This window comes from Hirundo rustica, unplaced genomic scaffold, assembly GCF_015227805.2.
Source record: "Hirundo rustica isolate bHirRus1 unplaced genomic scaffold, bHirRus1.pri.v3 scaffold_397_arrow_ctg1, whole genome shotgun sequence".
Lineage (NCBI taxonomy): Eukaryota > Metazoa > Chordata > Aves > Passeriformes > Hirundinidae > Hirundo > Hirundo rustica.
Window position 1 is genome coordinate 588 of NW_026690442.1, and position 26,828 is coordinate 27,415.

Genomic DNA, 26,828 nt, shown 5'->3' on the forward strand with positions numbered 1-26,828 from the left:
TTGGGGACAGGGGTGGCCTTGGGGACAAGGGGGACAGTCAGGGACCATGGTGGCCTTGGGGACAAGGGGGACAATGAGGGACCAGGGCGGCCTTGGGGACAGGGGTGGCCTTGGGGACAAGGGGGACATTCGGGGTGGCCTTGGGGACAGAGTGGCCTTGGGGACAAGGGTGGGTGGGTCTGTGGACAGGGGGGACAAGTGGGGATTGGGGACAGAGGGGACAGTCGAGGATCGGGGTGGCCTTAGGGACAAAATGGACAATAAGGGTGGCCTTGGGGTCAGGGTGGCTTTGGGGACAGAGGGGACAATGGAGTTGGGTGGCCTTGGGGACAAGGGGACAATGGGGTCTGGGTGGCTTTGGGGACAGGGGTGGCCTTGGGGACAGGGTGGACAGTCAGGGACCAGGGTGGCCTTGGGGACAAAGTGACAATGGGGTTGGGTGGCCTTGGGGACAGAGGGGACAATGGGGGACAGGGGTGGCCTTGGGGGCAGACGTGACAATGGGGGACAGGGGTGGCCTTGGGGACAGGGGTGGCCTTGGGGACAGGGGTGACAATAGGGTCTGGGTGGCTTTGGGGACAGGGGTGGCCTTGGGGACAGAGGTGACAATGGGGTGGGGTGGCCTTGGGGACAGAGGGGACAGTCAGGCACCATGGTGGCCTTGGGGACAGAGGGGACAATGGGGGACAGGGGTGGCTTTGAGGATAGGTGTGGCCTTGGGGACAAAGGGACAATGGGGTTGGGTGGCCTTGGGGACAGAGGGGACAATGGGGGACAGGGGTGGCCTTGGGGACAGAGGGGACAATGGGGGACCAGGGTGGCCTTGGGGACAAGGGGACAATGGGTCTGGGTGGCCTTGGGGACAGGGGTGACAATGGGGTTGGGTGGCCTTGGGGACAGAGGTGACAATGGGTCTGGGTGGCCTTGGGGACAGAGGTGACAAAGGTCCCAGTTTGGGCCCCGCCGGGTTTTGGGTCAAAAAAGGGGGAATTTGGGATGGGGGAGGGAATTCCAGGAATGTTTGGGGGAGGGGAGGAACTTCGTTAGGGGTAATTAAGGCAGGGAGTGTGGGTGGTTATGCAAATGAGCCGCGTGATTATGCAAATGAGGTGGGCGGGGTGTGCTGGACTGGTTAAACTGGGACTGGTTAAACTGGGACTGGTTAAACTGGGTTCAGTTAATCCAGAGTTTAATTACTCCAGAGTTTAATCACCCCGGTCTAATTAATTAAACCGGGTTCCATTAATCCCAGTTCAATTGACCCGGGTTTAATTAATCCAGCTTTAATCTGGGGGCGATCCACTGGGCTCCGTTAGTCTGGGCTTGGCCAATCCCGGCGCAATTAATCTGGGTTTAATTAACTTGGGTTTAATTAGCTTGTGTTTGGTTAATCCCCATTCAGTCGATCCAGGCTCAGTAAATTTGGGTTCGATTGACTTGGTTTAATTAATCGGGGTTTAATTAATCGGGGTTTAATTAATCGGGGCTTAATTAATCTGGCTTCAGTTAACCTGGTCCCCAGTGTCCCCAATGTCCCCATTGTCCCCATTGTCCCCAGTGTCCCCAATGTCCCAACGTCCCCAATGTCCCCAGTGTCCCCAATGTCCCCAATGTCACCACTGTCCCCAGTGTCGCCAGTGTCCCCAATGTCCCCAATGTCCGTGTCATTTGCTGTCACTCCTGGTGTCCCCAGGCCATTCCTGGTGCCCCCAGGGGTTTTCCACGGTGTCCCCAAGGGTTCCCACGGTGTCCCCAAGGGTTCCCATGATGTCCCTAGGCCATTCCTGGTGTCCCCGTTGGGTTCCTGGTGTCCCCATGGTGTCCCCAGGGGTTCCCACGGTGTCCTCAGGTGTCCCCACGGTGTCCCCACGGTGTCCCCAAGGGTTTCCACGGTGTCCCCAGGGGTTCCCACAGTGTCCCCAAGGGTTCCCATGGTGGCCCCGTTGTGTTCACGGTGTCCCCACGGTGTCCCCAGGGGTTCTCACGGTGTCCTCAGGTGTCCCCACGGTGTCCCCACGGTGTCCCCCGGGGTTCTCACGGTGTCCTCAGGTGTCCCCACGGTGTCCCCACGGTGTCCCCAGGGGTTCCCACAGTGTCCTCATGGTGTCCCGAGGTGTCCCCAGGGTGTCCCCAGGGGTTCTCACGGTGTCCCCATGGTGTCCCCAGGGGTTCCCACAGTGTCCTAATGGTGTCCCTACGGTGTCCCCGCGGTGTCCCCAGGGGTTCTCACGGTGGCCCTGTTGCGTTCACGGTGTCCCCACCGTGTCCCCAGGGGTTCCCACAGTGTCCCCAGGCCATTCCTGGTGTCCCCACAGTGTCCCCAGGGGTTCCCATGGTGTCCCCGCAGTGTCCCTAGGGGTTCCCATGGTGTCCCCGCAGTGTCCCTAGGGGTTCCCATGGTGGTCCTGTTGGGTTCATGGTGTCCCCACGGTGTCCCCAGGGGTTCCCATGATGTCCCCAGGCCATTCCCAGTGTCCCCAGTGGGTTCATGGTGTCCCCACAATGTCCCCAAGGGTTCTCAGAGTGTCCCCAGGGGTTCTCCTGGTGTCCCCAGGTGTCCCCAGGGTGTCCCCGGGGGTTCTCACGGTGTCCCCAGTGGGTTCATGGTGTCCCCACAGTGTCTCTAAGGGTTCTCACGGTGTCCCCAGGGTGTCCCCAGGGGTTCTCACAGTGTCCCCAGGGGTTCTCCTGGTGTCCCCACGGTGTCCCCAGGTGTCCCCACGGTGTCCCCAGGTGTCCCCAGGGTGTCCCCGGGGGTTCTCCTGGTGTCCCCAAGTGTCCCCAGGGTGTCCCCGGGGGTTCTCACGGTGGCCCCGTTGTTTTGCAGCCATGGACGCGGTGGCCGGGCTGGGCTGTGCCTGTGCCGGGCTGGTGGCCCTGGTCCTGCTGGTGGTGGCCCAGCGCCTCGGGCTCCTCTACCGCCTGCTGCACAAGGTCTGGGGACACGGGGGACATTGGGGGACAGTGGGGACATGGGGGGACATTGGGGACACTGGGGACATTGGGGACCTTGGGGACACTGGGGACTCTGGGGGCTGGGGGGACACCAGGGGCTGAGGGGACATTGGGGACATTGGGGACCTTGGGGACACTGGGGACACTGGGGGCTGGGGGGACACCAGGGGCTGAGGGGACACTGGGGACACTGGGGACATTGGGGATGGTGGGACACGGGGGGACGTTGGGGACATTGGGGACATTGAGGGGACGTTGGGGACAGGCGGGATGGGTGGGACAGGGGAGATGGGCACAGGTGACATCAGTGGCACAGGAGGGAGGGAGGACATCGAGGACAAGGTGTCACCCGTGTCACCAGGGTCACCGCTGACCCCATGGTGACCCCATGGTGACCTTGTGGTGACCACAGCCGGGACGGGTGGCACAGGTGGAACACTGGGGACAGATGTCACCCATGTCACCGTGTCACTGCTGACCCCAAGGTGACCTTGAGGTGACCACAGCTGGGACGGGTGGCACAGGTGGAACACTGGGGACAGATGTCACCCGTGTCACCGTGTCACTGCTGACCCCATGGTGACCACAGCTGGGATGGGTGGCACAGCTGAAACAGAGAACAGATGTCACCCGTGTCACCGTGTCACCACTGACCCCATGGTGACCACAGCTGGGACGGGTGGCACAGGTGGAACATGGAGGACAGATGTCACCTGTGTCACCACTGACCCCGTGGTGACCACAGCTGGGACGGGTGGCACAGGTGGAACATGGAGGACAGGTGTCACCTGTGTCACCGTGTCACCACTGACCCCATGGTGACCACAGCTGGGACGGGTGGCACAGGTGGAACACTGAGGACAGATGTCACCTGTGTCACCGCTGACCCCATGGTGACCACAGCCGGGACGGGTGGCACAGGTGGAACCTGGAGGACAGATGTCACCTGTGTCACCATGTCACCACTGACCCCATGGTGACCACAGCTGGGACAGGGGGCACAGCTGAAACAGAGGACAGATGTCACCTGTGTCACCTGTGTCACTGCTGACCCCATGGTGACCACAGCTGGGACGGGTGGCACAGCTCAAACAGAGAACAGACGTCACCCGTGTCACCCGTGTCACCCGTGTCACCGTGTCCCCGTGTCCCCGCTGGCCCCGCAGGTGGACGCGGCCAGTCCCCGTCACGGCGGCGAGCTGGTGGCCGAGGTTCTCCGCGCCCACGGCGTGCGCTTCCTCTTCACGCTGCCCGGCGGCCACATCTCGCCCGTGCTGGTGGCCTGCGAGAAGATGGGCATCCGCGTGGTGGACACGCGCCACGAGGCCACCGCCGTCTTCGCCGCCGACGCCGTGTCGCGGCTCTCGGGTCAGCACCGGGGACGCCTCGGGGCGGGGATTGGCCCACTTTGGCCCGGTTTGGCCCAGTTTGTCACCATTTGTCACCATTTGTCACCATTTGTCACCGTTTGTCACCATCCTTGGTGCCATTTTGATGTCACCCTGGCGCCGCCTTGGCGCCATTTTGAAGCAATCTTGCTGCAACCTTGGTGCAACCTTGATGTCGTCTTGGTGCCATTTTGAAGCCACCTTGGTGCCATCTTGGAGCCACCTTGATGTCACCGTGGTGCCACTTCGGGGCCATCATGACATCACCTTGGTGCTACCTTGGAGTCATCTTGGAACCATCTTGGTACCACCTTGATGTCACTTTGGTGCCATTTTGAAGCCACCTTGGTGCCATCTTGGTGCCACCTTGATGTCACCTTGATGCCACCTTGGAGCCATCTTGGAGCCATCTTGGGGCCACCGTGGTGCCATTTTGGAGCCACCTTGGAGCCATCTTGGTGCCACCTTGATGTCACCTCAGAGCCACTGTGGCGCCACCTTGGAGCCATCTTGGAGCCACCTTGGTGTCACCATGGTGCCATTTTGGAGCCACCTTGGTGCCACCTTGATGTCACTTCGGTGCCACCTTGGGGCCACCTTGGTGCCACCTTGGTGCCATTTAGGTGCCACCGTGGTGCCATTTTGAGGCCACCTTGGAGCCACCTTGGTGCCACCTTGATGTCACCTTGGAGCCACTGTGGCGCCACTTTGGCGCCACCTTGGAGCCACCTTGGTGTCACTTCGGTGTCACCTTGGGGCCACCTTGGATGTCACCTTGGTGCCATTTAGGTGCCACCGTGGTGCCATTTTGAGGCCACCTTGGAGCCACCTTGTTGCCACCTTGATGTCACTTTGGTGCCACCTTGGTGCCACCTTGATGTCACTTCGGTGCCACCTTGGTGCCATCTTGGAGCCACCGTGGAGCCACCTTGGAGCCACCTTGATGTCACCTTGGCACCACCTTGGAACCATCTTGGTGCCACCTTGGTGCTGTTTTGGAGCCACCTTGGTGCCACCTTGGAGCCACCTTGATGTCACCTTGGCGCCACCTTGGTGCCACCTTGGTGCCACCTTGGAGCCACCTTGATGTCACCTTGATGTCACCTTGGAGCCACCTTGGAGCCATCTTGGAGCCACCTTGGTGTCACCGTGGTGCCATTTTGGAGCCACCTTGGTGCCACCTTGATGCCACCTTGGAGCCACCTTGGTGCCACCTTGGTGCCACCTTGATGTCACCTTGGCGCCACCTTGGTGCCACCTTGGTGCCACCTTGGAGCCACCTTGATGTCACCTTGATGCCACCTTGGTGCCACCTTGGTGCCACCGTGGCTCCACCGCGGCGCCCCGCGGCCGTCCCCTTTCCCACGGTGTCCCCGCCGTCCCCGCAGGCCGCATCGGCGTCGCCGCCGTCACCGCGGGCCCCGGTGTCACCAACGCGGTGACGGCCGTCAAGAACGCGCACATGGCCGAGTCCCCGCTGCTGCTCCTGGCCGGCGCCGCCGCCTCCCTGCAGAAGGTGGGGACATCCCGGGGAGCCCTTCCCGGCGGAATTCCCGGGGATTTCCCTCCTTTTCCCCAATTCCCGCTGCCGCTCCCGAACTCCCGAGGCAATTCCTGTTGCCATTCCCGAATTCCCATTTCTGTTCCTGATGCCATTCCCGAATTCCCGCTGCCGCTCCCGAACTCCTGTTCCCATTCCCGGTGCCATTCCCGAATTCCCAGGGCAATTCCCGCTGCCATTCCCGGTGCCATTCCCGAATTCCTGTTGCCATTCCCGAACTCCTGTTCCCATTCCCGGTGCCATTCCCGAATTCCCGGTGCCGCTCCCAAATTCCCAAGGCAATTCCTGTTGCCATTCCCGAATTCTCAGGACAATTCCTGTTGCCATTCCCGAATTCCCATTTCTGTTCCTGATGCCATTCCCGAATTCCCGGTGCTGCTCCCGAATTCCCAGGGCAATTCCCAATGCCATTCCCAAATTCCCGGTGCCACTCCCGAATTCCCAGGGCAATTCCTGATGCCATTCCTGAATTCCCATTCCTGTTCCTGATGCCATTCCTGAATTCCCATTCCTGTTCCTGATGCCATTCCTGAATTCCCGGTGCCGCTCCCGAATTCCCGAGGCAATTCCTGTTGCCATTCCCAAATTCCCATTTCTGTTCCTGATGCCATTCCCGAATTCCCGCTGCCGCTCCCGAACTCCTGTTCCCATTCCCGGTGCCATTCCCAAATTCCCAGGGCAATTCCCGGTGCCATTCCCGAATTCCTGTTGCCATTCCTGTTGCCATTCCCGAATTCCCAGGGCAATTCCTGGTGCCATTCCCGAATTCCCAAGGTAATTCCTGATGCCATTCCCAAATTTCTGTTCCCATTCCCGGAGCCATTCCCGAATTCCAGTTCCCATTCCCAAATTCCCGAATTCCCAAATTCCAGGGCCGGGGCGCGCTCCAGGACATCCCGCTGTTCCCAAATTCCCGATTCCCATTCCCAAATTCCCGAATTCCCAAATTCCCGAATTCCCAAATTCCCAAATTCCCGAATTCCAGGGCCACGGCGCGCTCCAGGACATCCCGCTGTGCCCAATTTCCCAAATTCCCAAATTCCCAAATTCCCGAATTCCCGAATTCCCGAATTCCCGAATTCCAGGGCCGCGGCGCGCTCCAGGACATCCCGCTGTTCCCAAATTCCCAAATTCCCATTCCCGAATTCCCGAATTCCCGGTTCCAGGGCCGCGGCGCGCTCCAGGACATCCCGTTGTGCCCAAATTCCCAAATTCCCGATTCCCATTCCCAAATTCCCGAATTCCCGAATTCCAGGGCCGCGGCGCGCTCCAGGACATCCCGCTGTGCCCAAATTCCCAATTCCCATTCCCGAATTCCCGAATTCCCGAATTCCCGGTTCCAGGGCCGGGGCGCGCTCCAGGACATCCCGCTGTGCCCAAATTCCCAATTCCCATTCCCGAATTCCCGAATTCCAGGGCCGCGGCGCGCTCCAGGACATCCCGCTGTGCCCAAATTCCCAAATTCCCGATTCCCATTCCCAAATTCCCGAATTCCCGGTTCCAGGGCCGCGGCGCGCTCCAGGACATCCCGCTGTGCCCAAATTCCCGATTCCCATTCCCAAATTCCCAAATTCCCGAATTCCAGGGCCGCAGCGCGCTCCAGGACATCCCGCTGTTCCCAAATTCCCAAATTCCCATTCCCGAATTCCCAAATTCCCGAATTCCAGGGCCGCGGCGCGCTCCAGGACATCCCGCTGTTCCCAAATTCCCGATTCCCATTCCCAAATTCCCGAATTCCCGAATTCCAGGGCCCCGGCGCGCTCCAGGACATCCCGCTGTTCCCAAATTCCCGAATTCCCGAATTCCCAAATTCCCGAATTCCCGGTTCCAGGGCCGCGGTGCGCTCCAGGACATCCCGCTGTGCCCAAATTCCCGATTCCCGAATTCCCAAATTCCCGAATTCCCGAATTCCAGGGCTGCGGCACGCTCCAGGACATCCCGCTGTGCCCAAATTCCCGATTCCCATTCCCAAATTCCCAAATTCCCGGTTCCAGGGCCGGGGTGCGCTCCAGGACATCCCGCTGTTCCCAAATTCCCGATTCCCATTCCCAAATTCCCGAATTCCCGGTTCCAGGGCCGCGGCGCGCTCCAGGACATCCCGCTGTGCCCAAATTCCCAAATTCCCTTCCCAAATTCCCAAATTCCCGGTTCCAGGGCCGCGGCGCGCTCCAGGACATCCCGTTGTGCCCAAATTCCCGATTCCCATTCCCGAATTCCCGAATTCCCGGTTCCAGGGCCGCGGCGCGCTCCAGGACATCCCGCTGTGCCCAAATTCCCGATTCCCATTCCCGAATTCCCGAATTCCCGATTCCAGGGCCGCGGCGCGCTCCAGGACATCCCGCTGTGCCCAAATTCCCGAATTCCCATTCCTGAATTCCCGAATTCCAGGGCCGGGGCGCGCTCCAGGACATCCCGCTGTGCCCAAATTCCCGATTCCCAAATTCCCGAATTCCCGGTTCCAGGGCCGCGGTGCGCTCCAGGACATCCCGCTGTGCCCAAATTCCCGATTCCCATTCCCAAATTCCCGAATTCCCAAATTCCCGAATCCCCGGTTCCAGGGCCGGGGCGCGCTCCAGGACATCCCGCTGTGCCCAAATTCCCAAATTCCCTTCCCAAATTCCCGAATTCCCGAATTCCAGGGCCGCGGCGCGCTCCAGGACATCCCGCTGTGCCCAAATTCCCGATTCCCATTCCCAAATTCCCGAATTCCCGGTTCCAGGGCCGGGGCGCGCTCCAGGACATCCCGCTGTTCCCAAATTCCCGATTCCCGAATTCCCAAATTCCCGAATTCCCGGTTCCAGGGCCGGGGCGCGCTCCAGGACATCCCGCTGTGCCCAAATTCCCAATTCCCATTCCCAAATTCCCGAATTCCCGAATTCCAGGGCCGGGGCACGCTCCAGGACATCCCGCTGTGCCCAAATTCCCGATTCCCATTCCCGAATTCCCGGTTCCAGGGCCGCGGCGCGCTCCAGGACATCCCGCTGTGCCCAAATTCCCAATTCCCGATTCCCATTCCCAAATTCCCGAATTCCCGAATTCCAGGGCCGGGGTGCGCTCCAGGACATCCCGCTGTGCCCAAATTCCCGATTCCCATTCCCAAATTCCCGAATTCCCGAATTCCAGGGCCGGGGCGCGCTCCAGGACATCCCGCTGTGCCCAATTTCCCAATTCCCATTCCCGAATTCCCGGTTCCAGGGCCGCGGCGCGCTCCAGGACATCCCGCTGTGCCCAAATTCCCAATTCCCATTCCCAAATTCCCAAATTCCCGAATTCCCGAATTCCAGGGCCGCGGCGCGCTCCAGGACATCCCGCAGGTGCCGCTTTTCCGGACGCTCTGTAAATCCGCCTTTTCCGTCCGCGCCGTGCGCGACATCGTCCCGGCGCTGCGCCGCGCCATCGCCACCGCCATGGAGGGGACGCCCGGTGGGAATCCCGGAATTCCGGCGGGACGGGAATTTTGGGGGGGGACGGGAGGGGGCGTGGTGGGAATCCCCGAATTCCCAAGGGTCGGAATCCGGAAATTCCTGTAAATTGGAAATTCCTGTAAATTGGAATCCCCGAATTTCCCAGGGGCTGAAATCTCAAAACTGGCATGGGCTGGAATCCCAAAATTCCAAAGGATTGGAATCCCGAAATTCCCAGGGGGCTGTAATCCCAAAATTCCAAAGAGTTGGAATCCCGAAATTCCCAGGGGGCTGGAATCCCTGAATTCCAAAGAGTTGGAATCCCGAAATTCCCGTGGGGCTGGAATCCCAGAATTCCCAAGGGTTGGAATCCCAGAATTCCAAAGGGTTGGAATCCCAAAATTCCCATGGGGCTGGAATCCCAAATTCCCATGGGGCTGGAATCCCAAAATTCCTGTGGATTGGAATCCCAAAATCAGCCGTGGGGTTGGAATCCCAAAATTCCCACAGAAAGGAGTCTTGGGATGGAAATCCCAAAATCAGACCATGGGTTTGGGTGGAATCCCAAAATTCCCAGGGGTGGGAATCCCAAAATTCCCGTGGGGCTGGAAATCCCAAATTCCCATAGGGTTGGAATCCCAAAATTCCTGTGGGGCTGGAATCCCAAAATTCCCGTGGGGCTGGAAATCCCAAAATTCCCCCAGAGAGGAGTTCGGGAGAAAAGGAATCCCAAAACTCCTCTGGTGGAAATTTGGGAGAGGAGGAATCCCCAAATTCCCAGGGGTCAGAATCCCAAAATTCCTGTAAATTGGAATCCCCGAATTTCCCAGGGGCTGAAATCTCAAAACTGGCAGGGGCTGGAATCCCAAAATTCCTGTGGGGCTGGAATCCCAAAATTCCCGTGGGGCTGGAATCCCGAAATTCCCGTGGGGCTGGAATCCCGAAATTCCCGTGGGGCTGGAATCCCAAAATTCCAAAGGGCTGGAATCCCAAAATTCCCGTGGGGCTGGAATCCCAAAATTCTCATGAGGTTGGAATCCCAAAATTCTCCCAGAGAGGAGTCTTGGGGTGGAAATCCCAAAATCAAACCATGGGTTTGGGTGGAATCCCAAAATTCCCAGGGGTTGGAATCCCAAAATTCCCACCGAAAAGAGTTTTGGGGTGGGAATCCCAAAATCAGCCCTGGGACGGGGAATTCGGGATTGATTCCCAGAGGTTTTTTTGGGGTCCTTCTGTGGGATTTTGGGGCTCAACCCCCCCCCATGGGATTTTGGGGTGACTCCCCACGGATTTGGGATTTTTTTGGGATTTTTTTGGATGGATTTTGGGGTCAGCTCTGGAGGGTTTGGTGCCAGTTCCCAGAGGTTTTTTTGGAATTTGGGGTTTTTTTGGGGTCCTTCTGTGGGATTTTGGGGCTCAAACCCCTCCATGGGATTTTGGGGTGACTCCCCACGGATTTGGGGTGGCTCCCGATGGATTTGGGATTTTTTGGTGGATTTTTTGGGATGGATTTTGGGATCAGCTCAGGAGGGTTTGGGGCCGGTTCCCAGAGGGATTTTTGGGGTTTTTTTGGGGTTTTTTTTGGGGGTCCTGCTGTGGGATTTTGGGGGCTCAAACCCCCCCATGGGATTTTGGGGTGACTCCCCACGGATTTGGGATTTTTTTGGGATTTTTTGGGATGGAATTTGGGATCAGCTCAGGAGGGTTTGGGGCCGGTTCCCAGAGGGATTTTTGGGGGGGTTTTTTTGGGTCCTTCTGTGGGATTTGGGGCCTCAACCCCCCCCCCATGGGATTTTGGGGTGACTCCCGATGGATTTGGGGTGACTCCCCACGGATTTGGGATTTTTTTGGGATTTTTTTGGATGGAATTTGGGGTCAGCTCCAGAGGGTTTGGGGCCGGTTCCCAGAGGGATTTTTGGGGGTTTTTTGGGGGGTTTTTTTTGGGTCCTGCTGTGGGATTTTGGGGCTCAAACCCCCCCCCCCCATGGGATTTTGGGGTGACTCCCCACGGATTTGGGATTTTTTGGGGGATTTTTTGGGATGGAATTTGGGGTCAGCTCAGGAGGGTTTGGGGCCGGTTCCCAGAGGGATTTTTGGGGGGTTTTTTTGGCTCCTTCTGTGGGATTTTGGGGGCTCAAACCCCTCCATAGGATTTTGGGGTGACTCCCCACGGATTTGGGGTGGCTCCCGATGGATTTGGGGTGTTTTTGGGATGCCCCCAGGCCCCGTGTTCGTGGAGCTGCCCATCGATGTCCTCTACCCCTTCCACGTGGTGCAGAAGGAGCTCGGGGGCTCCAAAACCCCGCGGGGGCTGCGGGGGAAACTGGTCCAGTGGTGAGAAAAACACCCCGAAATAACCCCAAAAACACCCCAAAATAACCCCAAAAATGCCCTGAAATAACCCCCCAAAACACCCCAAAATAACCCCCCAAAACACCACAAAACACCCCAAAATACCGCAAAATAACCCCACAAAACACCCCAAAATACCCCAAAATAACCCCCAAAACCACCCCAAAATAACCCCCCAAAACACCCCAAAACAACGCCTCAAAATAACCCCCAAATCACCACAAAACACCCCAAAATACCCCAAAATAACCCCCAAAACCACCCCAAAATAACCCCACAAAACACCCCAAAATAACGCCTCAAAATAACCCCCAAAACACCACAAAGACCCCCCCAAAAATAACCTCAAAAACACCCCCAAAACACCCCAAAATAACCCCAAAAACATCCCCGAAATAACCCCCCAAAACACCCCAAAATGGCACCCCAAAATAACCCCAAAACCTAAAAAAACCCCGCCACAAAACTCCCACAGAAACCCCTGAAAATAACCCAAAATAACCCAAAAAACCACCAAAAACACCCCACAAAATCCCCCCAAAAAACCATAAAAACCCCAAAATGCCCCCCCCAAACCCACAAAGACCCCACAAAAACCCCAAAACCTAAAAAAAAAAAAAACCACAAATCCCTCCCAAGACCCCCCCGAAACTCCCACAGAAACCCCTGAAAATAACCCAAAAATAACCCAAAAAACCACCAAAAAAACCCCACAAAATCCCCAAAAAAACCATAAAAACCCCGAAATGCCCCCCCAAACCCACAAAGACCCCACAAAAACCCCAAAACCTAAAAAAAAACCCCAAAAATCCCTCCCAAAACCCCCCCAGAAACCCCACAGAAACCCCTGAAAATAACCCAAAAATAACCCAAAAAAACACCAAAAAAACCCACAAAATCCCCCAAAAAACCCACAGAAACCCCAAAACCCTACAAAAACCCCAAAACCCCACAAAAAACCCCAAAACCCCACAAAAAGCCCCAAACCCCGCAGGTACCTGGACAATTACCTGCGGGATCTCTTCGCGGGCGCCTGGGAGCCGCGGGACCCGACCCCGCTGCCGCTGCGCGTCCCCAGAGCCGCCCCGGAGCAGGTGCCACCCCAAATCCGGGGAAAAAACCCCAAAATCTGGGATTTGGGGTGCGGATGAGGGGGTTTGGGGTTGATTTTTGGGTTTTTTGTGGTTGATTTTCGGGTTTGGGGGGTTTTTTGGGGGTTGATTTGGGGTTTTTCATGGTTTTTTGGGGGGAGGTTTTTGTGGGGTTTGGGGTCGGGGTTTTGGGGTGGATTGAAAGATTTTGGGATGGGTTTGGGGTCGGGGTTTGGGATGGATTGAAGGATTTGGGATGGGTTTGGGGTCAGGTTTTGGGATGGATTGAAGGATTTGGGGTGGGTTTGGGATCAGGTTTTGGGGTGGGATTGAAGGATTTGGGATGGGTTTGGGGTCAGGGTTTGGGGATGGGGTTGAAGGATTTGGAATGGGTTTGGGATCAGTTTTTGGGGTGGGATTGAAAGATTTTGGGATGGGTTTGGGATCAGGGTTTTGGGGTGGATTGAAGGATTTTGGGATGGGTTTGGGGTCAGGGTTTTGGGGTGAATTGAAGGATTTTGGAGATGGGTTTGGGGTCAGTTTTTGGGATGGATTGAAGGATTTTGGGGATGGGTTTGGGGTCAGGTTTTGGGATGGATTGAAGGATTTGGGATGGGTTTGGGGTCAGGTTTTGGGTTGGATTGAAGGATTTGGGGATGGGTTTGGGATCATGGTTTTGGGATGGATTGAAGGATTTTGGGATGGGTTTGGGGTCAGGTTTTGGGGTGGATTGAAGGATTTTGGGATGGGTTTGGGGTCAGGGTTTGAGGGGTTTTTAGGGTTGTGGGGGTTTTGGGGTTGATTGGGAGCCGCGGGACCCGACCCCGCTGCCGCTGCGCGTCCCCAGAGCCGCCCCGGAGCAGGTGCCACCCCAAATCCGGGGAAAAAACCCCAAAATCCGGGATTTGGGCTGCGGATGAGGGGGTTTGGGGTTGATTTTCGGGTTGATTTTGGGGTTTTGGGGGTTTTTTTTCGTTGATTTTTGGGTTTTTCATGGTTTTTTGGGGAGGTTTTTGTGGGGTTTGGGGTCGGGGTTTTGGGGTGGATTGAAGGATTTGGGATGGGTTTGGGGTCAGGGTTTTGGGGTGAATTGAAAGATTTTGGGATTGGTTTGGGGTCAGGGTTTTGGGGTGGATTGAAGGATTTGGGATGGGTTTGGGGTCAGGTTTTGGAGTGGGATTGAAGGATTTTGGGATGGGTTTGGGGTCAGGTTTTGGGATGGATTGAAGGATTTTGGGATGGGTTTGGGGTCAGTTTTTGGGGTGGATTGAAGGATTTTGGGATGGGTTTGGGGTCAGGTTTTGGGGTGGATTGAAGGATTTGGGATGGGTTTGGGGACAGGGTTTGTGGGGTTTTTAGGGTTGTGGGGGTTTTGGGGTTGCTTGGGAGCCGCGGGACCCGACCCCGCTGCCGCTGCGCGTCCCCAGAGCCGCCCCGGAGCAGGTGCCACCCCAAATCCGGGGGAAAAACCCCAAAATCCGGGATTTGGGCTGCGGATGAGGGGGTTTGGGGTTGATTTTCGGGTTTTTGGGGGTTGATTTTGGGGTTTTGGGGGTTTTTTTTCGTTGATTTTTGGGTTTTTCATGGTTTTTTGGGGGGAGGTTTTTGTGGGGTTTGGGGTCGGGGTTTTGGGGTGAATTGAAGGATTTTGGGATGGGTTTGGGGTCAGGGTTTTGGGGTGGATTGAAGGATTTGGGATGGGTTTGGGGTCAGGTTTTGGGGTGGGATTGAAGGATTTAGGATGGGTTTGGGGTCAGGTTTTGGGATGGATTGAAGGATTTAGGATTGGATTGGGGTCAGAGTTTTGGGGTGATTTGAAGGATTTTGGGATGGATTTGGTGTCAGGGTTTTGAGGTGGGACTGAAGGATTTGGGATGGGTTTGGGGTCAGGGTTTTGGGGTGGGGTTGAAGGATTTTGGGATGGGTTTGGGGTCGGGGTTTGGGGTGGATTGAAGGATTTGGGATCAGGTTTTGGGGTGGATTGAAGGATTTGGGGTCAGGTTTTGGGGTGGATTGAAAGTTTTTTGGGATGTTTTGGAGCTAATCCTGGCTGGTTTGGAGTTAAACCAGGTTTTGGCATCCACTGGGCTGGGTTTTGGGGTTAATCTGGGCTGTTTGGGGTTAATCCCGGCTGGTTTGGGGTTGATCCTGTTTTTGGGGCTGTCCAGGACAGGTTTTTGGGGTTAATCCCGGCTCTTTGGGGTTAATCCCAGTTTGTTTTGGGTTTATCCTGTTTTTGGGGCTGTCCAAGGCAGGTTTTTGGGGTTAATCCCAGCTCTTTGGGGTTAATCCTGGCTGGTTTGGGGTTGATCCTGTTTTTGGGGCTGTCCAGGGCAGGTTTTTGGGGTTAGTCCCGGCTGGTTTGGGGTTGATCCTGGTTTGGGGTTGATCCTGGTTTTGGGGCTGTCCAGGGCAGGTTTTTGGGGTTAATCCCAGCTCTTTGGGGTTGATCCCAGTTTGTTTTGGGTTAATCCTGTTTTTGGGGCTGTCCAGGGCAGGTTTTTGGGGTTAATCCCAGTTTGTTTTGGGTTTATCCTGGTTCTGGGGCTGTCCAGGGCAGGTTTTTGGGGTAAATCCCGGCTGGTTTGGGGTTGATCCTGGTTCTGGGGCTGTCCAGGGCAGGTTTTTGGGGTTAATCCCAGCTCTTTGGGGTTAATCCCGGGTCCGTCCCAGGTCCAGCTCTGCTCGGAGCTGCTGAGCCGCGCTCTCCGGCCCCTGGTGCTCGTGGGCAGCCAGGCGCTGCTGCCCCCCACGCCGGCCGAGGAGCTGCGGTCAGCCGGGCTGGGGGGCACTGGGAGGGACTGGGAGGGACTGGGATGGACTGGGAGGGACTGGGAGGGACTGGGAGGGACTGGGAGGGACTGGGATGGACTGGGGGGCACTGGGGTGGGACTGGGAGGGACTGGGGGGCACTGGGGTGGGACTGGGATGGACTGGGATGGACTGGGATGGACTGGGAGGGACTGGGATGGACTGGGGTGGGACTGGGAGGGACTGGGATGGACTGGGAGGGACTGGGATGGACTGGGAGGCACTGGGATGGACTGGAATGGGACTGGGAGGGACTGGGAGGGACTGGAATGGGACTGGGATGGGACTGGGAGAGGACTGGGATGGACTGGATTGGACTGGGAGAGGATTGGGATGGACTGGGAGGGACTGGGAGGGACTGGGGTGGGACTGGGAGGGAACTGGGATGGACTGGGAGGGACTGGGAGGGACTGGGAGAGGATTGAGATGGACTGGATTGGACTGGGAGAGGATTGGGATGGACTGGATTGGACTGGGAGAGGATTGGGATGGACTGGGAGGGACTGGGGGTCCCAAAAAAGCCATTTTTGGGACCAAACCGATCCAGTCTGAGACGAAACTGACCCAGTTTGGGACCTGGATTGGGCCATTTTTTGGGCCAAAATGAGCCATTTTTGGTACCAAACCGAGCCAGTTTGAGACCAAACCGATCCAGTTTGAAGCCCCAGCTGATGTGATTTTAGGGCCAAACCGATCCAGTTTGTGGCCTGGAAGGAGTCAGTTTTGGGGTCAAACCGAGCCAGTTTGGGGTTTGAATGGAGCTGGGTTTGGGGCCAAACCAAGGAAGTTTGGTTCTGCAGTTGAGTCACTTTTACCACCAAACCGAGCCAGTTTGGGACCTTTGAGCCATTTTTGGGGCCAAAATGAGCCATTTTGGGTCATGGATTGAGCCATTTTTGGGGTCAAACGGAGCCATTTTGGGACCTGGATTGAGCCATTTTGGGGCCAAACGGAGCCATTTTGGGACCTGCATTGAGCCATTTTTGGGGTCAAACTGAGCCAGTTTGGGACCTGGATTGAGCCATTTTTGGGGTCAAACTGAGCCAGTTTGGGACCTGGATTGAGCCATTTTGGGGACAAACTGAGCCAGTTTGGGACCTGGATTGAGCCATTTTTGGTACCAAACCGATCCAGTTTGGGGCCCTGATTGTGCTGGTTTTGGGGACAAACTGACCCAGTTTGGGACCTGGGTTGGGCCATTTTTTGGGCCAAAATGAGCCATTTTTGGTACCAAACTGATCCAGTTTGGGACCAAATCGATCCAGTTTGGGACCAAACCGACCCAGTTTGGTGCCAATCAGATCCAGTTTGGGACCAAACCGACCCAGTTTGGTGCCAGTCGGACCCCGTTTGTCCCCTCCTGTCCCCAGCTCGTCGCTGCAGTCCCTGGGTGTCCCCTGCTACCTGGGGGGCGCAGCGCGGGGGCTGCTGCCCCCCGAGTGCCCGCTGCTGCTGCGCCAGAGGGGTCTGGGGACAAACTGAGCTGGTTTGGGGACAAATGGAGCCAGTTTGGGACCTGGATTGGGCCATTTTTTGGGCCAAAATGAACCATTTTTGGTACCAAACCGATCCAGTTTGAGACCAAATCGATCCAGTTTGGGACCAAACCGAGTCAGTTTGGAACCAATCGGATCCAGTTTGGGACCAAACCAAGCCAGTTTAGATCCTGGATTGAGCCATTTTTGGGGCCAAACTGACCCAGTTTGGGACCTGGGTTGAGCTGTTTTTGGGGACAATCTGACCCAGTTTGGGACCTGGATTGGGCCATTTTTTGGGCCAAAATGAGCCATTTTTGGTACCAAACTGAGCCAGTTTGAGACCAAACCGACCCAGTTCGGTGCCAATCGGACCCAATTTGGTGCCAGTCAGACCCAGTTTGGTGCCAATCAGATCCAGTTTGGTGCCAGTCGGACCCCGTTTGTCCCCTCCTGTCCCCAGCTCGTCGCTGCAGTCCCTGGGTGTCCCCTGCTACCTGGGGGGCGCGGCGCGGGGGCTGCTGCCCCCCGAGTGCCCGCTGCTGCTGCGCCAGAACCGCCGCCAGGCGCTGCGCGACGCCGACCTGGTGCTGCTGGCAGGTACCGCCGGCGGGGCGGGACCCCGGGGACGCCCCGGCGCCGTCCCCTCCGCGCCCCCGTCCTGAGCCGCTGTCCCCCGAAAAAGGCACGGTCTGCGATTTCCGCCTGTCCTACGGCCGCCTCTTCGGCCGCGGCGCCGCCGTGGTGGCCGTGAACCGCGACCGGGCGCAGCTGCTGCGGAACTCGGACGTGTTCTGGAAGCCGCGGCTGGCCGTGCAGGGTGAGGGACGGTGGGGACACGAATCGGGAATTTGGGGTTGAAATGGGGGAGTTTGGGTCAAAATGAGCCAATTTTGGGGTCAGAAATGAGGCGGTTTTGGGTCAAACCGTGACCGGGTGCAGCTGCTGCGGAACTCGGACGTGTTCTGGGAACTGCGGCTGGCCGTGCGGGGTGAGGGACGATGGGGACACGAATCGAGACATTGGGGACACAAATTGGGGGAGTTTGGGCCAGAATGAGGTGGTTTTGGGTCAGAATGAGGGGGGTTTGGGGTCACAAATGAGGCAGTTTTGGGTCAAACCGTGACCACGCACAGCTGCTGCAGAACTCGGACGTGTTCTGGGAACTGCGGCTGGCCGTGAGGGGTGAGGGACGGTGGGGACACGAATTGGGACTTTGGGGACACAAATCGGGAATTTGGGGTGGAAATGGGGGAGTTTGGGTCAGAACGAGGCGGTTTTGGGTCAAAAAGTGGTGGGTTTGGGTCAGAATGAGGTGGTTTTGGGTCAAAAATAGGCGGTTTTGGGTCAGAAATGAGGCGGTTTTGGGTCAGAATGAGACAATTTGGGGTCACAAATGAGGTGGTTTTGGGTCAAACCGTGACCGGGCGCAGCTGCTGCGGAACTCGGACGTGTTCTGGAAGCCGCGGCTGGCCGTGTGGGGTGAGGGACGGTGGGGACACGAATCGGGAATTTGGGGTTGAAATGGGGGAGTTTGGGTCAAAATGAGGCGGTTTTGGGTCAGAATGAGACAATTTGGGGTCAGAAATGAGGCGGTTTTGGGTCAAACCGTGACCGCGCGCAGCTGCTGCGGAACTCAGACGTGTTCTGGGAACCGCGGCTGGCTGTGAGGGGTGAGGGACGCTGGGGACACGAATCGGGAATTTGGGGTGGAAATGGGGGAGTTTGGGTCAGAACGAGGCGGTTTTGGGTCAAAAAGTGGTGGGTTTGGGTCAGAATGAGGCAGTTTTGGGTCAAACCGTGACCACGCGCAGCTGCTGCGGAACTCGGGCGTGTTCTGGAAGCCGCGGCTGGCCGTGCGGGGTGAGGGACGGTGGGGACACGAATCGGGAATTTGGGGTTGAAATGGGGGAGTTTGGGTCAGAATGAGGCGGTTTTGGGTCAGAATGAGCCAATTTTGGGGTCACAAATGAGGCGGTTTTGGGTCAAACCGCAACCGGGCGCAGCTGCTGCGGAACTCGGACGTGTTCTGGAAGCCGCGGCTGGCCGTGAGGGGTGAGGGACGCTGGGGACACTGGGGACACAAAAGAGGCGGTTTTGGGTCAAAAAGAGGCGGTTTTGGGTCAGAATGAGCCAATTTTGGGTCAGAATGAGGCGGTTTTGGGTCAAACCGTGACCACGCGCAGCTGCTGCGGAACTCGGACGTGTTCTGGGAACTGCGGCTGGCCGTGCGGGGTGAGGGACGGTGGGGACACGAATTGGGACTTTGGGGACACAAATTGGGGGAGTTTGGGTCAAAATGAGGCGATTTTGGGTCAGAAATGAGGCGGTTTTGGGTCAAACTGCGACCGCATGCGGCTGTTGAGGAACTCGGACGTGTTCTGGAAGCCGCGGCTGGCCGTGAGGGGTGAGGGACGGTGGGGACATGATTCGGGACTTTGGGGACACAAATTGGGGGAGTTTGGGTCAAAATGAGGCGGTTTTGGGTCAGAATGAGGCGGTTTTGGGTCGAACCGCGACCACGCACAGCTGCTGCGGAACTCGGACGTGTTCTGGGAACTGCGGCTGGCCGTGCAGGGTGAGGGACACTGGGGACATTGGGGACACAAAAGAGGCGGTTTTGGGTCAAAAAGAGGCGGTTTTGGGTCAGAATGAGCCAATTTTGGGTCAGAATGAGGCTGTTTTGGGTCAGAATGAGGTGGTTTTGGGTCGAGCCGCGACCGGGCGCAGCTGCTGCGGAACTCGGACGTGTTCTGGAAGCCGCGGCTGGCCGTGAGGGGTGAGGGACGCTGGGGACATTGGGGACACAAATGAGGTGGTTTTGGGTCAAAAATAGGCAGTTTTGGGTCAGAAATGATGCAGTTTTGGGTCAGAATGAGGCGGTTTTGGGTCAAACTGCGACCGCATGCGGCGGTTGAGGAACTCGGACATGTTCTGGGAACTGCGGCTGGCCGTGCAGGGTGAGGGACACTGGGGACATTGGGGACACAAAAGAGGCGGTTTTGGGTCAAAAAGAGGCAGTTTTGGGTCAGAATGAGCCAATTTTGGGTCAGAATGAGGCGGTTTTGGATCAAACCACGACCGGGCGCAGCTGCTGCGGAACTCGGACGTGTTCTGGGAACTGCGGCTGGCCGTGCGGGGTGAGGGACGCTGGGGACATGATTCGGGACTTTGGGGACACAAATTGGGGGAGTTTGGGTCAAAATGAGGCGGTTTTGGGTCAGAATGAGCCAATTTTGGGTCAGAAATGAGGCGGTTTTGGGTCAAACCGCGACTGGGCGCAGCTGCTGCGGAACTCGGACGTGTTCTGGAAGCCGCGGCTGGCCGTGAGGGGTGAGGGACGCTGGGGACACTGGGGACACAAAAGAGGCGGTTTTGGGTCAAAAAGAGGCGGTTTTGGGTCAGAATGAGCCAATTTTGGGTCAGAATGAGGCGGTTTTGGGTCAAACCGCGACCGCGCGCAGCTGCTGCGGAACTCGGACGTGTTCTGGGAACACGTGCAGGGTGAGGGACGCTGGGGACACTGGGGACACAAAATGGGACATTGGGGACACAAATGAGGCGGGTTTGGGTTAAAAAGAGGTGGGTTTGGGTCAAAAAGAGGTGGGTTTGGGTCAGAATGAGGCAATTTTGGGTTCCTGGTGACACTTTGGGGTCCCTGGTGACACTTTGGGGTTCCCAGGTGACACTTGTGTGGTCCCTGGTGACATTTTTGAGATCCCTGGTGACATTTTGAGGTCCCTGGTGACACTTTGGGGACCCCGGTGACAGGTTTTTGTCCCGCAGGTGACCCCGGGTCCTTCATGGTGGCGCTGGCCCAGAGCCTCCAGGGCTTCTCCTGCCCCCGGGAGTGGCTGGAGCGGCTGCGGGAGGCCGAGAGGGACAAGGAGCAGCAGAACCAGTGAGGGGACACTGGGGACAATGGGGACACTGGGGACATTGGGGACAATGGGGACACTGGGGACATTGGGGACACTGGGGACACTGGGGACACTGGGGACACTGGGGACATTGGGGACATTGGGGATATGGGGACACTGGGGACAATGGGGACACTGGGGACACTGGGGACACTGGGGACAATGGGGACAATGGGGACACTGGGGGCACTGGAGACAATGGGGACAATGGGGACAGATGGGGACACTGGGGACAATGGGGACATTGGGGACAGTGGGGACACTGAGGAGCATTTTGGGGGGTGAGGATCCCATTCCAAATTTTGGGGTCACCACAACCCCTCCCCAACTGCTCGGGGGATTTTGGGGTCAGACCCCCCCGGGTTGGGATTTTTTGGGGTCAGACCTCTCTCGTTTGGGATTTTTGGGGTCAGACCCCCCCCAGGTTGGGGTCAGACCTCTCTCATTTGGGATTCTTGGGTTCAGACCCCCCTGCTTTGGGATTTTTGGGGTCAGACCCCCCTGGGTTGGGATTTTTGGGGTCAGACCTCTCTCATTTGGGATTTTTTGGGGTCAGACCCCCCCGGGTTGGGATTTTTGGGGTCAGACCCCTCCTCACAGTGGATTTTTGGGGTCAGACCTCCCTGATTTGAGATTTTTTGGGGTCAGCCCCCTCCGGGTTGGGATTTTTTGGGGTCAGCCCCCCCCAGGTTGGGGTCAGACCTCTCTCATTTGGGATTTTTGGGGTCAGACGCCCCCTGGGTTGGGATTTTTTGGGGTCAGACCTCTCTCATTTGGGAATTTTGGGTTCAGACCCCCCCGGGTTGGGATTTTTTGGGGTCAGACCTCTCTCATTTGGGATTTTTGGGATCAGCCCCCCCCGGTTTGGGATTTTTGGGGTCAGCCCCCCCTCACCCCCTCCTCCTCAGGGCCAAGGCCGCCGTGCCCCCCCCGTGTCACCTGAACCCGCTGGCGCTGCTGCAGGCCCTGGACCAGGTGCTGCCCCCCCAGAGCCTCTTGGTGGCCGACGGCGGCGACTTCGTGGCCACGGCCGCCTACATCGTCCGGCCACGGCGGCCACTGGCCTGGCTGGACCCCGGTACGGCCACCCCGGGGCGGGGACACTGGGGACAGAGAGGGGACAGGGTGGGGACAGAGAGGGGACAGGGTGGGGACAGGGCGGGGACAGAGAGGGGACAGAGAGGGTACAGTGAGGGGACAGAGAGGGGACAGAGAGGGGACAGAGAGGGGACAGAGCGGGGACAGGGCGGGGACAGAGAGGGGACAGAGCGGGGACAGAGAGGGGACAGAGAGGGGACAGAGAGGGGACAGAGCGGGGACAGAGAGGGGACAGAGTGGGGACAGAGAGGGGACAGAGAGGGGACAGAGTGGGGACAGAGCGGGGACAAAGAGGGGACAGAGAGGGGACAGAGAGGGGACAGGGCGGGGACAGAGAGGGGACAGAGTGGGGACAGAGAGGGGACAGAGTGGGGACACGGCCAGACCCCATAGGGACAGAGTGGGGACAGGGCGGGGACAGAGAGGGGACAGAGAGGGGACAGAGCGGGGACAGAGCGGGGACAGAGAGGGGACAGAGCGGGGACAGAGCGGGGACAGAGAGGGGACAGAGCGGGGACAGAGCGGGGACAGAGAGGGGACAGAGAGGGGACAGAGTGGGGACAGAGCGGGGACAGAGCGGGGACATGGCCAGACCCCGTGGGGACAGAGTGGGGACAGCTTGGGGACACAGCCAGACCCCGTGGGGACACGGCTGCTCCTCGTGGGGACACGTGGGGACACGGCCAGACCCCACAGGGACGGAGTGGGGACAGAGCGGGGACGTTGGCCAGACCCCCATGGGGACACGTGGGGACAGCTCAGGGACATGGCCAGACCCCACAGAGACACGTGGGGACAGCTTGGGGACACGGCCAGACCCCCCTGGGGACACACAGGGACAGCTCAGGAATACAGCCAGACCCCGTGGGGACATGAGGGGACAGAGCCTGACCCCATAGGGACACGTGGGGACAGCTTGGGGACACGGCCTGGCCCTGTAAGGCCACCTGGGGACAGAGTGGGCACACAGCCAGACCCCGTGGGGACAGCTTGGGGACATGGCCAGGCCCCACAGGGACACAACCAGACCCCCTGGGGACATGTGGGGACACGGCCAGACCCCGTGGGGACACGGCCACACCCTGCAAGGACATGCAGGGACAGCTCGGGGACACGGTCGGTGCTGTCACCGGGTGGTGGCAGTGATGTCCCCGCTGTCCCCAGTGCTGTCATGGTGGCAATGGCAGTGATGTCCCCTTTGTCCCCTCTGTCCCCCCTGTCCCCTTTGTCCCCTCTGTCCCCCCTGTCCCCTTTGTCCCTTTGTCCCCTCAGGTCCCTTCGGCACTCTGGGCGTGGGCGGAGGATTCGCGCTCGGGGCCAAACTCTGCCGGCCCGAGGCTGAGGTGACACGGGGACATCGGGGACATCGGGGACATCGGGGAACATGGGGGACATTGGGCACATGGGGGACATTGGGCACATGGGGACATGGGGGACAGTGGGGACAATGGAGAATAATGGGGAATAATGGGGACAATGGGGATAATGGGGACATCGGGGACATCGGGGACATCAGGGACATCGGGGACATTGGGGACAATGGGGACAATGGGAACATTGGGGACATTGGGACATCGGGGACATCGGGGACATCGGGGGACATGGGGGACAATGGGGACAATGGGGACATTGGGGGACATTGGGGACATGGGGGACATCGGGGACAGTGGGGACATTGGGGACATTGGGGACATCAGGGACATCGGGGACAGTGGGGACAATGGGGGACGTCGGGGACATCGGGGACCCTGGGGACATTGGGGACAATGGGGACAGTGGGGGACATTGGGGACAGAGGGGACACTGGGGACACTGCGGGGTCCGGAGCGTCCCCAGGGTCCCCGCTGGGGACACGGGTGACATTCGGGGACGTCCCCAGGTGTGGGTGCTCTATGGGGACGGCTCGCTGGGCTTCAGCCTGATGGAGTTCGACACCTTCGTGCGCCACAAGGTCACTGCCACGGCCACTGCCACTGTCACCTGTCACTGTCACCTGTCACTGTCATTGTGACCTGTCACTGTCACCTGTCACTGTCACTGTCACTGTTATTGTCATTGTCACCTGTCACTGTCATTGTCATTGTCACTGTCACTGTCATTGTCACTGTCATTGTCACTGTCACTGTCATTGTCACTGTCATTGTCATTGTCACTGTCACTGTGACTGTCACTGTCATTGTCATTGTCACTGTCACTGTCATTGTCACCTGTCACTGTCATTGTTACTGTCACTGTCACTGTCCTCCTGTCCCCAGGTCCCTGTGTCCCTGTGTCCCCGTGTCCCCGTGTCCCAGCTGTGTCCCAGCTGTGTCCCAGCTGTGTCCCTGTGTCCCCTCTGTCCCCGTGTCCCTGTGTCCCTGTGTCACCTCTGTCCCTCTGTCCCAGCTGTGTCCCTCTGTCCCTGTGTCCCACCTCTGTCCCTGTGTCCCTGTGTCCCAGCCGTGTCCCTGTGTCCCCGTGTCCCCGTGTCCCCGTGTCCCCGTGTCCCCGTGTCTGTCCCACCTCTGTCCCCGTGTCCCCGTGTCCCCGTGTCCCCGTGTCTGTCCCACCTCTGTCCCCGTGTCCCCAGGTCCCCGTGTCCCCGTGTCTGTCCCACCTCTGTCCCCGTGTCCCCAGGTCCCTCTGTCCCCGTGTCCCCGTGTCCCCGTGTCCCCGTGTCCCTCTGTCTGTCCCACCTCTGTCCCCGTGTCCCCGTGTCCCCCGGTCCCTCTGTCCCTGTGTCCCCGTGTCCCCGTGTCCCCGTGTCCCCGTGTCTGTCCCACCTCTGTCCCCGTGTCCCCAGGTCCCGGTCATTGCCCTGGTTGGGAACGACGCCGGCTGGACGCAGATCAGCCGCGAGCAGCTCCCCCTGCTGGGCAGCGCCGTGGGCTGCAGGCTGGCCTTCAGCGGTGAGTGACCAGCTGACCACTGAGTGACCCCTGACCACTGAGTGACCCCTGAGTGACCCCTGACCCCTGAGTGACCCCTGACCCCTGAGTGACCCATAGTGACCGGGGCGGGGGGACACGGGGGACAGCAGCTCCCCCTGCTGGGCAGCGCCATGGGCTGCAGGCTGGCCTTCAGCGGTGAGTGACCAACTGACCAACTGACCACTGAGTGACCCCTGAGTGACCCCGACCACTGACCAACTGACCAACTGACCCCTGAGTGACCACTGAGTGACCCCTGAGTGACCCATAGTGACCGGGGCGGGGGGACACGGGGGACAGCAGCTCCCCCTGCTGGGCAGCACCGTGGGCTGCAGGCTGGCCTTCAGCGGTGAGTGACCAACTGACCCCTGAGTGACCCCTGAGTGACCCCTGAGTGACCCCTGAGTGACCCCTGAGTGACCCAGAGTGACCACTGACCAGTGACCGGGGACCACTGGGGATGGCAGGGGGACACTGAGGGGACACTGAGGGGACACCAGCTCAGGCCACCCCCAGCAGTGACACTGCCACCTCCACTGACCCCCTGGTGACAATGCCACCCCTGTCTGTGACAATGCCACCCCTGTTGGTGACAATGCCACTCCATTGATGACAATGCCACCCCCTGTGACAATGCCACCCCTGTTGGTGACAATGCCACCCCTGTCGATGACAATGCCACCCCCTGTGACAATGCCACTCCATTGATGACAATGCCACCCCTGTCTGTGACAATGCCACTCCATTGATGACAATGCCACCCCCTGTGACAATGCCACCCCTGTCGGTGACAATGCCACCCCTGTCGATGACAATGCCACTCCATTGATGACAATGCCACCCCTGTCGATGACAATGCCACCCCTGTCTGTGACAATGCCACCCCCTGTGACAGTGCCACCCCCGCTGGTGACAGTGCCACCCCCGCTGGTGACAGTGCCACCCGTGTGTCCCCAGATTACCACGCGGTGGCGGCGGCGCTGGGAGGCCGCGGCTTCGTCCTGGACGCCGGAGGGGACACCGGGGACACAGGAGGGGACACCGGGGACACCGGGGACACCGGAGGGGACACCGGGGACACCGGAGGGGACACCGGAGGGGACACCGGAGGGGACCCTGGGGACATCGGGGACAGGGTGGTGGCCGTGCTGAGGGCGGCGCAGGCCGAGTGTCACCGAGGTCACCCCGTGCTGGTCAACGCCCTGCTGGGACCCAGCGACTTCCGGGAGGGCTCCGTGTCCGTGTGAGTGTCACCAGTGTCACCTGAGTGTCACCAATGTCACCAATGTCACCAATGTCACCTGAGTGTCACCTGAGTGTCACCTGGGGGTCACCGGTGTCACCTGAGTGTCACCCATGTCACCGAGTGTCACCGAGTGTCACCGAGTGTCACCGAGTGTCACCCCGTCCTCGCCCTGCTGGGACCCAGCGACTTCCGGGAGGGCTCCGTGTCCGTGTGAGTGTCACCTGAGTGTCACCTGAGTGTCACCTGAGTGTCACCAATGTCACCTGGGTGTCACCTGAGTGTCACCAATGTCACCTGTGTCACCTGACTGTCACCGGTGTCACCTGTCACCAATGTCACCTGAGTGTCACCCATGTCACCAATGTCACCGAGGTCACCTGGATGTCACCAGTGTCACCTGAGTGTCACCAATGTCACCTGTGTCACCTGAGTGTCACCAATGCCATCAATGTCACCTGGGTGTCACCAATGCCACTGAGTATCTCCGAGTGTCCCCAGGTGTCACCTGAGTGTCCCCAAGTGTCCCCAAGTGTCACCTGAGTGGCCTCGGACTGGCCCCAAGGGGTGGCAGGTGACACTTTGGGCACTGTCCCCAACCCCTGGTGACACTTTGGGCAT

The 26,828-nt window shown here is 58.7% G+C and overlaps 1 protein-coding gene across 1 annotated transcript; it reads left to right on the plus strand.

The window, feature by feature from the left end:
• The first annotated feature begins 1,996 nt into the window (after positions 1-1,996).
• Positions 1,997-26,821, plus strand: ILVBL (ilvB acetolactate synthase like). Its single transcript, XM_040054065.2, has 16 exons — positions 1,997-2,049; positions 2,828-2,934; positions 4,122-4,323; positions 5,732-5,859; positions 9,189-9,327; positions 11,531-11,642; positions 12,655-12,754; positions 15,425-15,522; positions 17,501-17,637; positions 17,723-17,857; positions 20,824-20,938; positions 21,866-22,035; positions 23,328-23,398; positions 23,935-24,006; positions 24,838-24,943; positions 25,922-26,821. Exons 2-16 carry the CDS (start codon positions 2,830-2,832, stop codon positions 26,209-26,211), a joined length of 1,980 nt encoding a protein of 659 aa, XP_039909999.1. The 5' UTR covers positions 1,997-2,049; positions 2,828-2,829; the 3' UTR covers positions 26,212-26,821.
• The last annotated feature ends 7 nt before the right edge of the window (positions 26,822-26,828 follow it).

Coding starts and splice junctions, on each gene's coding strand:
- ILVBL (XM_040054065.2), top strand. CDS start 2,830: ATGGACGCGGTGGCCGGGCTGGGCTGTGCCTGTGCCGGGCTGGTGGCC. Junction 17,638..17,722: donor CGACCTGGTGCTGCTGGCAG/GTACCGCCGGCG, acceptor CCCCCGAAAAAG/GCACGGTCTGCGATTTCCGC. Junction 17,858..20,823: donor GCCGCGGCTGGCCGTGCAGG/GTGAGGGACGGT, acceptor TTTGTCCCGCAG/GTGACCCCGGGTCCTTCATG.